Genomic DNA, 11,393 nt, shown 5'->3' on the forward strand with positions numbered 1-11,393 from the left:
GGGTTTTGACCATCTCCAGAGATGGAGCCCCCCCAGCCTCTCTGGGAAGCCTGTTCCAGTGCTCTGTCACTGTTTTTATTCACACAGACTTCAGAATTAAAAGATGCAGATAAGCACGAGGATGGCGAAACTGATGGCAAGCAATTCAAGCACAGAGGCTAAGGAACATTATCTCAAGACAGTTACAAGAAGAAAACCAGCAGACGTTGCTGTGGCCAACATTATCTAGTCTTTCCAGCACACCAAGCTGCATGGTATAGGCCACAACCTCCTAATGGCAATGGAATCTGAGAGAGCTGCTGCCATCTCAAGCCTGTGGGTTGGCTCCTCAGCTTCCCCTTCCTGCAGCAAGCAGCATGGGTCTCTGATCAGCCACAGGATCTTGACAGGTAGCTTATAGGGTAAAAAAGGCAGGCTACCCCAAAAGATGCTACGTGAACATATTAAGATGAAATTAAATTTCATATTTGGCACGACAGAAGTCACAATCAGTAAGTGCTATTTCTAAATTACATGAGAAAATTGCTATGTGCTACTTCACAAAGTATGTTTAACAATATGTGGGAACACACAAGAGGACATTATGAGTTTTGAATTCTTGATCTTCTTCACCGCAAAGAAAAGACATGCTGAAAGCAGTTTTGTTTTACAGTGTGAGCACATATGAAAATAAATTATTGTTTTCTGCTGCAAGTTTCTCAAAACACAATCAGCAAAATCAACTGATAGCTGTTAGTAATATCAAAGGAACAATTTTGCTTCCTTCCCATCCTTATTAAAAACACTAAGGGCAGAGGATGGGGCAAAGATGTTCTCCTGAGAACAGGAAATCTTTCATTTTTCTAACTTCTCTTAGGAAGTCTCAGAACACACATAATGTATTCTTCTCAACCCTACAAAAAATGATATGGTATACAACGTAAAATCGGTATTTCTTCCACAAAACACAAAATCAGAAAGTAGCTGAGAAACCAGCAGTTTATTTTTGATTTATGTATGATGTTGTACCTGTAAAGTGGAGCAAAATTCCCACCTGCAGACTACAGTTGTTATAATAATGTACAAGAGCATTCTGTGGATGCTTATTCAGTGCTTCCTCACTAGGAATAGCTGTAAGAGTAAAAGGTCTCCTTCTCACATGATACTAAATCATTCCCAATATAGGTTGCATTCATTTAACTGTTTTGGTTGGTAAAAAGAAAATCATACCCTTGCCCAGAAGAGATCATGAAAATTTAGAAGCTGACTTCTCCAACATCGCCATTTTGCTAGTCCTGCAAGATGAGTCTTCAGAGAACCACTTGAATTACCAATATAAATAATACAGAAACTATAGCAGATTTTTTTTTCCACCTTTATAATCTTCTAGTCTCCTTTAGTAAATATTTTGAGGTTTTCCTCATCTAGTTTTACAATAGGATCAAAGGGAAGAGTGATTTTAGGCTCCATATGAAGTTAACACTGTCCATTTTGTTTCTAAAGTATAACATTCTTATTATAAGTTAAGCATAAACCAAAAAAAAGCAATTAAAACAAGCTTAACAGCCTGAACTGGTTTAAAATTTAAACCTTCAGTCAAACTACAGCATCTTCTTATGGAAACATAATTTATTCCCATGGTAACTCCCGCTTAGAAAAATTCTATTATTTTATTGGAAAAACTCATTTCCCAAATAAAAAAGACAAATTATTATCCGAATATCGTCACTTAACTGGAATGTTACATCACCACCTTGTAGGAAAAGTAACAGTGATGCCACTGTACAAGAGAATAATTACACTACTATATTTGTACCACCCCTGAGAACGATGGAATACTGAAGGAAAAACAGTGAACAGGAAGGCGGCAGCTCAGTAGCTAGTATATAGAAATATGAAAATTCTTTTTCAATTTGGACTTTTGTCACAGAATTTTACTTACGTTGTCCATGAAATTTGGCTTAAATCCTCCATCCTGCTGTCGCCGTAATTCCTCCTGTTCCCTCTGGCGTAGCATCTCTTCTTCACGACGACGATGTTCTTCCTCATGTCTAGAATATTTTTCAAAAACTACATCAACTTAAGACTCTTGACCTGTTCAGGCTTGTACTCAGTCTCAGGGGATACCATCAAGTATATAAACAAAACTAGTCACTAGTTATTTTTTTATATAGCATAAGGCACTAATCCACTCCCACCTGATTGGTTTAAATATTATCAAAGGTTTGTTTTGTTGGGTTTTTTTTAATCTGGAATACAGGTAATTACAATACCAGTACATTCTATACCTGCTCTTCCTGTTATGTACTGGTAAGCAGGTTAAAATATTCAATTTTTTAACAAGGTGCTATGGATGAAAATATTTCAATATCATCAAAAGGCACACTTTAACTGTGTGAGGTGTTTGTGTTTTGTTCTTTTTTCTTATCTACATTTATTGTGATATTTAACATAAGAAGTATAAACTCAGTCAACATGATGATGCTATCTCTGCTGTCTTAAATTTTAGCAGAGGCATGAAAGCAAATATTTGTATGAATCGGATCTTAAAGGAAAAATTGTTCGTGACGTACCAGAATATCAAGTGAAAATACTCACAAAAATCTCATGCCAGACTGTAATTTTCAATGCTACTATTTCACATGCACATCACCTGCCCATACATCTTAGACGCATGTTCATATCTATTACCTATGCTTCAGTCACAAAGTTAAAATAAATCATATGAAAGAAAAAATTTGTTAAACTATTTCTACACTATTTAGAAATATACAGAAATTTACAACATAACTAGTAAAGCTGAAATAAATGAAAAAAATCAAGAAATACTTGAAACCATTATTTTATATTAGCATAAGTGACCACTGTTCTGTTGAAGAACATTAACAGAAACATCACATATTATGCTTTTAAAAAGCAACTTTTCAGCAAAATAAACATTTTTATTTGATATCAAAAGCAATCTCTACAAGCTAGAGTATCTAAATTCACGCAGGCCTGCATCAGCTGCATGCCACACCTCTGCACAGTAGAAGACAAAATACCTCAATTGTATCTGCTTGCGCTTTTGAAGTTCTTGATTTCGAAGTTCTTCCAAACGCCTCAATTCTTCTTGACGTCGCATGAGATCTAACAGGATTAAAAATATAATAAAGATAAACGCTGCCAATCAGCAATGTGGCAACAAAAAAACTGCTGTTACTGTCAGATTACAGTTCTAACATTAAATTTTTAAAGAATTTTCTCAATGCATTTAACTGGTTTCTTCCTATAAAGCTAAGTCTAGTATGTGAAAAAACACACTGGATCCACAGCCCACAGAAACACGGAAAGGTACAGGACTGGCAAAGCCTTCAAAGCAGGTTATGGAAACAGAAAGCTGAAGTCCTCAAACAAAACAAAAAAAAAAAGGAGAAAAAAACTCTCAAACACTTAAACGATATTCTGGTTTCCTGTGTACTGCTAAATTCACACTAGCAAGAAAATGACTGCAACATATATGGGCTTATTTATAAACTCCACTACCTATTGCAGACTACTGCAAAGCAATGTGAACCTCAGGTGCATGTAATCTGAGCCTCCATAAATAATTATTACATGACTCTGCTTATAGCAATTTACAAAGGACTGATCTTTAACACTGCCAGAAAAGAACAGCTGTATCCTCTTAAAATGCTCTTAAAAAGCAGGTCCCAAACAATAGTAATTACTTTTGCTGTATCAGTTTCTGACCAGTCACATTATTGATTTCTTCCTGGAAATGCATGCTTGCTTTTTGTTAGGAAGTTGTTTGCCTTTTCTATCTTCATAGAACACTGCCCATATGATATTAAAGATACCATTAGGAACATTCCACTATACCACCTATTATATGCCTTTTACGCTTCGGTCCAACTACTCCATACGTTTCTCTATGCATTTCTTCACTATACTAATTAGAGCATCTTTTTAGCTATACAAATAACTTTTCTCAAACTTGTATCAGTATATATTATTACAACTTCACCTTCTACTTTAATATTCAAAACCAACTACAATGACCAGTACATTTCACCAAAATATAATGTATTTGTTTTCTAACAGAGATGATTACCAATTTTTACTCTCACAGCATCCTTTCTGACATCAGAAGTCCTTTCTCAAGCACACTTTACAGGCTTACTTTTCCAGTCCCTTCTACAAAAATAACACATTTCACATTTCAATAGAATATGATTACATTGAGGATTCACTCAAATCACAAAGTCTGAAGGCTGCTTCTTTCCACCTGTGCTCTCTGTGGAAGGCTTGGCCACTATTATCCTGATACTCGGGGAGCACTACGAGTACACTTTTTAAAAAAAATAACTTTAAGATGATTTCAGAGTACAAGTGCACTTTTTTTTTCTTTTAAAATTAAACTTTAGGTCTTTTCAGGGTATTATTGAGATCAAGAACTGACCCATTCCATGCTCAATATTGTCCACTGTAGGAAAAGATGTTTCCTTGTCAGTTCTTTGGTCTTTCAAATTTATGTAGCATTCCCTTTTTCTTGTGTTAACACACTGGCACAGGATTTCCTACTTTCTCTCTACCACTAACTGCTACAAATCATCATTTACTCCTTTTTATTCTTAAAGTGTAGCATTCTCATTTTCCCAGTGGCATCTTAAGTTTTTTTCCACAGCACAGATACAATTACTGCCTTTCCCAAAATTGTTAGTATTTTAAAGTTCAACATATCAATTTATGATCCAGTAACATTTGACAATGGCAGAATATTGGCACAAAGCCTTACTAGACAGATGAAAATATTGATCTAGAGGCTCAGGCTGTGCACAGAGCCATTCATATTAAAAGATCTGCAATGATGGTAATTCTGGACTGATCTATGTTGGACAAGGCCCTTTTTCTGAACAGGAAAAACTTGCACTAAAGCAGCTGTCAGAGAAAGACAGGAAGCATTATTATTTGCTTCTGCACCTTCTTGTGCTTAAAAAGGACAAGGTCTTCATTTTATCCTCAGTCTTGTGCAGAGCAGAGGGCAGAAGGTGAAAGTGTACTCTCACCTCAGAAGTTAATCCTACAAGCAGGAATATCAAGTCCAAAAAGATTTTTAAGTTGTTTTAAGCTGCTGATTTTTCAGCTTCTAGAAATGGAGAACAAATGCCCAGTTTCCATATAACTGATAAAGAATGAAGCTTCTGGTTAAATTCAGTCACATTTTCCAGTATTTTCATAAATTGTTTAACCATTATTATGAGGGAATATTTAAAAAACTCTGAAGCATACCACCAATATGTAGATCTAAAACATCACACCAATTTACTTACACATGGAAACACATATTTACTTCTGACTCAATCTGTCAAAACATGACGCTTAAAGTGAATAATTACACATATCAAAAGAATGAAGTTAACTTTCAGTATTAATAGCACACCACAAAAATCTGAGTACTTAAGCCAACATGTTCCAAGTCCTACTAGTTCTCATAAAGCAATTTCTATAAAACCTTCACCTGCAGAACAACTATATGGACTCTAGTAAGCTCACCCTTCCTGTCTTCTTTTAAGCTCCTGACAATTAATATATTGTATTTCATATTTCAGAATAACAACTTCAATTCACTTTTAAATATATGGGTTGCGCATCAGGTATACAAAGAAATTAATTCTAGGTTTGGATGCCTCAAAAGTTTAATTGCATCTTTCTTAAAAACCCTGTAATGCAATCTCATTAATATTATTAAGATTCTTAGCACGGTCTGAACTTCTATCCAGAGATACTGTTCAAGACCAGCAAGACTTAGAAGCAGCTTAATGTCTGAAAATAAATACAAGAGAAAAAAACACCTTATTTTCATACACACTGAATCAGAGGAGTTGATGAGATTAAAAGAGAAGGAATGTTTACTAACACCTAGAGTTTGGCAAATTAAACACCTGCAGATGCAAAAACAGAAATCTAATAATCTGAACAAAATTCCAAGTTTTAAGGTACCAAGAAGTACTCTGTTAACCAAACAGGGAAGGAACAAACCCTCTTCTTCTTCTAAAAAGAAGCGTATTTCCTCACTGGAATATTAGCACCAAAACCATTCATATTCTGGTGGTTCTTCAGCAGAAGGAGTAATTCTAGGAATTCTTTTCCTTTTCCATATAAAAGTGCAGCTTAATAGTTATTCAATGTCCTTTAAAAACTCTAATATCCACAAAACATACTTAAGCTGTTCTCCCACATTTTACCATCAAGATTTTTTCTGTCTTAATAAACAGACCACTCTCTTCTTGTCTCAGTTTAAAACATGATTAAGGCATGACAGTTTAGGAAAAAATAACCCCTAACCTTATCATCAAGCACAGGCAACAGGTGGATAAATCCTAAAAAAAATTAAAGAGTAGAAGTTCTAGAACTGCATCATTAGCCCTGTCAAATATTAACAATCGTTAATGGTAAATTTGTCCAACCTGTATTTTTAGCCCCAAACCACCTTTACCAATATCAAAGTCACATATACACACAAAATTAAAAACATGTCTAATTGAAAAGGGGGGGCACAACTGTACTGTGTATTATAGGCATTGTTGTTATATCACATTAACATTCACATTCCTCAACTGTAAGATACACCCATGCTTACATGCAAAACAAATACTTTTAACATTTTTTGCTTGGAAAATAAACCAAGAAACAACTTGACAGTTGTCATTTCAGGTGCTGCAATAAATATTTGACATTTCAAGACAGTTTTCTACTGTATTATGCTCTGTATTTCAGTACAAGATCTTACATAAACAGTATGGTTTCACACTAAAAGCAAGCATGCCTCATTAGAAAAAACAAGGTAAGTAAACTTTTTCCTAATGACAACTTTCAGTTGCAGTAGATTAAGGATATGATATTAAAAACAAATTAAATATGCTCCTTTTAATCTCTTTTCCAGTTACAGAAATGTTTTAAAACAGATTTTAAAAGACTACGGGTTTACATTCAATATATCCAAGCATTTAGGTGCTTTAATTTTACCAACCTAGTGAATACTCTAATCCAGCTCATATAAATTTTTTCAGTATGTCATTCAAGTCAGCAGAAAAAATAAAGATAAACCAGTCTCACACATGGAATTGATACTATCAACATCCTTTCTTAAGAGTAAGCATTAAAGACAAATAATTGCAGCAGACAGCTTGTATGAGTTATCTGGGTGTAAGTTTTGAAATGTATCCACCACTTAGAAGTTCAAAGCCCTTTAAAATGACAAGGCACTCTTATTCTGCCTATCAAGCCAGCTATTGTACTGTCTTACGATCTAGCACACTTAGGGATAAGGATTTTTTTAGATAGCCATGATCACCCTTAAATTAAAGTTAAAAAAAAAGCTTCATTCACACAACAAACCTTGAGATCATTTCTGATAGATTTGCAATATATTTAAACTTCATCCACTTGAGTCTTGCAATTTAGCAGTCATACAGAAGGAACTAAAATCTAGTAGGAGTTCAAAAGCTCTGAACTGGAAAGCAGTGATTGCACATCCACAGCATTTTGGGAAAAACATGTTTTGAGGAGAAGGCTAACAAGCAGAAAGTACCAGATACTTGCCCTGCTACTGTCCTCTCTGCCCAAGAAACACAAGCTCCACCCAGCTTCATTCTTAAAGACAGGGCTTGAAAGCAGTTGCTAGAGGACCTTCCCTCCCCCCGCCCCAACACCAGGAGAAAACAAGATGTCCAAACAACTACAGAAGAGGGATACGTGATCCTAAAATTTCAAGAACAACTGAAATTCATGGCAACTGTGAGTTATTTTGAGTTGTTACATACTACATAACAACTATACATACATCAGACTTCTCAGCTGGGTTTCAAAGTTAAAAAAAAAAGTAACATTAGCTACTGTAACATTTAAAATCATACCGGAGGTGCACAGAAGAGCTGAAAGGAGTATGAGCTATCATTTTTTTCTTCCTGCACATGGCCCACAAGCAGCACTTAATCTTATCTACTACCGTAAGCAACATCAAAAACAGAAAATAATTTTACTGATGAGAGTGAAGCTATCATCCAATTTATTTGCATAAACTACCACTAGACAAATTTAAAAAGTGAAGAAAACGGACTCAGACAATCACTCCTTTCTCAGTTTCTTAATTCATCTGGGCAAATCATCAAGGAATACACGTCAGGAGAAACATGATTTCCTTTTTCTCCGTTCAATACATGTAATTAAATAGTGTTTGGCAAAACCTCTATGTTTAACATACATCTTAGTATGCTACACAAAGAAATCTGTGACAAAACAAATTTAATACTAGTAGATTATCTGATTTTACCTTGCCTCATCAGCATTAGCTGATGCTCATGTCTAGCTGCTTCCATTTCTGCCTCTAGTTTCTCTTTGGCTTCTCTAATGTTCCTGTCAACCTGTTCACGCTGTTGCTTTTCCATCTCATCAAGAGCCTTCCACCGTGAAGCATACTCAAACTCAAATGTTCCGGGTTGAGCAAAACGTGGAGGCTGTTCTCTCTCCCTAATAAAAATTTTGCAGTTAAACGAACAGAAGGACACATTTAGATCAACAGCTGCTACAGCCAAGGAATTTATAAACAATTACTTCGAGTGTAGATCTGACTTTTAAACCAACCTGTCAGGCTACTACATTCTAAACAAGTCAAAGCTTAATTTAGCTGTTAAAACAAGTAATATGATCAGCAAAATTGTAAAAAAAAAATCTGTTCAATTTATATAATTTTGAGATAAAAATTCATATTTACATCGGTACAAAATACTAAACTGCAACACTAGATTAACTGTGTTTGGCCTTCTAAAGCAAGCAGCCAATTCATAAAACCAGTTATTTAGATAAACATCAAAGCCTACTAGCCAGCTCAGAATATTAGCAAGAATCCCTAAACATTAAAAGGTGTCAACACCTTATTTCACATTCTATCACTAATACTGTAACTAACAGTGACACATTTTTAAATAGTTGTATTCTACAGCCTTACCAGATTAAGCATTTTAGCTTCAAGCAACATGATCTCTAAATGGCAATCAAATTTCAATATTAAAAATTAATATTATCAGATTAGGTGACTTCTCTTCCACTCCATGATCAAGACTCACTTTCTCATGTCATGCTCAAAGTTTTATCTGAATTGTGGAAGTTGCAAAGATTTACACCCCACTGACTTTACAAATGGTTAAGGGGTTATTCTGAGAACAAAAAGTCTCTGGGTATACAAACCTCTGTAGGATTAGGCCACAACTCTAATCCAGAAAAGACCATAGCTTGACTGACAACAAGCCCAACTGATTTTAGTGTAGGCCAGGAATCTGCCTACTTTAGTAAATGCACAGGATGTTAAACCAATAAGTCAAGTCTGAATTTTACTAGGACTAGGAAATCTGTGAAAGGTCCTATTTAATCCTTTGACACAAAACAGCACAACACACAAAATACAACTTCCTGTTACACAAACTCAAAAATAAAAATTAGTGTATATTTATCAAGATAACTAAGTAACATAGATCACGTTTTATAAAATAAATGTAAACACAACTTACTTGTGATATTGTTGTGTTTTTTGCATTAGCTTCTCTGGGAGCCCATCTTCATCATCAAATTGTTCCATTGGTTCTACAACAACAGGTCGAGGTGTTCTGGAAGACAGTTTCATTTGAATAATTGAATGATAAATGAAGCAGTTCAAAGATATTTTAGTATTTTTGAGAAAACACTCCAGAAAGCTAATATATGTTATCTACAATTCCTGTGTCTTGCAAACTCTTCTTAAATTGTAGAATTCCAATGAATCCTGATTTTAAGAATTACCTCTGAAAATAACTGTTTCTACACCCAAACCCAGCTATTCCACCTATAAACTACAATTTACTTGTAGTTGTTTGCTATCAAGTACTTAAAGATTAGGAAAAAAACCCAAACCTCAAAACCATCAACAAAAAATTACAAAATATTGAGGAAGGAACTACCCTTTTTGTTTTCATGAGTGAGTCAACACAGAGACTATGATTGTATTGGGAAAGCACCAAACAAACCCAAAACAGAGCAACACAACCTATTCATACTTCACAGAATATTAAAAGTTACTTTTGAAAGTTACTCTACAATTGAAAACAGCTCGTTAATCTGGTACTAATATGCCACTGGTAATTAGAAAAACATTTCTGCTTCAGTTATTCAAAACCCATTCTTTGAACAACACACAAATCACAATCCTAATTTATTTATCTTTGAAAATACATTCCTTGAATTCTCATTATCTGCAGTGATCAGAGGCAAGTATTAGCCAGTACTGACAAGGACAGCAGCATAAGGATCCTAAATCACGTAAAAAGCTCTCTGCATCAGTCTTGGGAGCACAGCCTATAACACACACCTTCTCAAAGCAGTAAGAGCTAGAGACTAGAGACACTATTTTCAAAATGCCAGTCCTTATTTATTGTATTCCACACCTTTATTTCACTTTGCAGATCTTTTCAGAAAAACATCTATGTATTTTAACAACATGAACAGATGAAAAAGAAGTGCAGATTAAAAAGATGAAGTCTGATGTCACTGTGCCCGACTCAGCAACTGTTTCTCCTGATGTTATCTGCGTGGCAATCACTGGCAGTTCTGTTATTTTAATGCAACTGAACTGTGGTGTTAACAAGTTATGATTTAAAATAACAATGCTAAATCTCTAACATTTCAAATGTCTAGTTTTGATATATTTAGCCCATGAGTTGAAAGATTTTCTTCCAATCAGGCGAAGAGTTTTCAGCTAAAAAAGTAGAATTTTAGATTCTGAAGTGAAACATCAAAGTACCATGGCAGCAGATTCACGCTAATTATCTTTGCACCTGTGCATTAGGGAATTGCTTTTTATTCACTCAGGCCATGGTTAGATACTAATTTCAATCCAATGAATCTATCCAGCTAGTAAAACAAGAATGACCTCCCTCATACCCTAGCTTCTGTTTCCCTGACATGTCTCTCGTGCCAAAAATAGCATTCATGTAACACCGAACTAGATCAGTTCCCTGGTTTGGCTCACTGTGCTTCCATTCAAATACTAATGCCAAGAAAACCCAGGGGATAAGAACAAACTGCTGACACCTATTGATAACAGTAAATATATATTCAGATTGAATTTACTACACAGCCAACAGGTCAGTTCAGTGGCACACAAGATTTATGAGATTATCAAGACAAAGAGGAGTTCCAGATACTTTCCCCACCTGCAATCTCCTCCTGGCGACATTCTCTCCTGCTATATCCTCTGCTGGACCTGAAGTTCATAGCACCCATGTCAGCATGCACTTTCATGTGCTTAAACAGCCAAAACTGAACCCAACAAAACCAGCTGAATACTTCTCTGTTTTAGCAAGCACAAGTGGCTTATGGAAGTATCAGAAGTATATATGATA

The 11,393-nt window shown here is 35.2% G+C and overlaps 1 protein-coding gene across 1 annotated transcript in view; it reads right to left on the bottom strand.

Moving 5' to 3' along the window:
• The window catches only part of PSPC1 (paraspeckle component 1), a 32,083-nt gene extending 22,443 nt beyond the window's left edge, over positions 1-9,640 (bottom strand). The window contains exons 1-4 of the mRNA XM_010177734.2: positions 9,528-9,640; positions 8,294-8,490; positions 3,024-3,108; positions 1,922-2,030 (exon numbers count right to left, since the gene is read on the bottom strand). Coding sequence (XP_010176036.2) covers positions 1,922-2,030; positions 3,024-3,108; positions 8,294-8,490; positions 9,528-9,640 — 504 coding nt within the window. The remainder of the gene's footprint in view (positions 1-1,921; positions 2,031-3,023; positions 3,109-8,293; positions 8,491-9,527) is intronic.
• Between the last annotated feature and the right edge of the window lie 1,753 nt (positions 9,641-11,393).

This window comes from Antrostomus carolinensis, unplaced genomic scaffold (assembly GCF_000700745.2).
Source record: "Antrostomus carolinensis isolate BGI_N321 unplaced genomic scaffold, ASM70074v2 scaffold7751, whole genome shotgun sequence".
In the NCBI taxonomy this organism is placed as follows: Eukaryota; Metazoa; Chordata; class Aves; order Caprimulgiformes; family Caprimulgidae; genus Antrostomus; species Antrostomus carolinensis.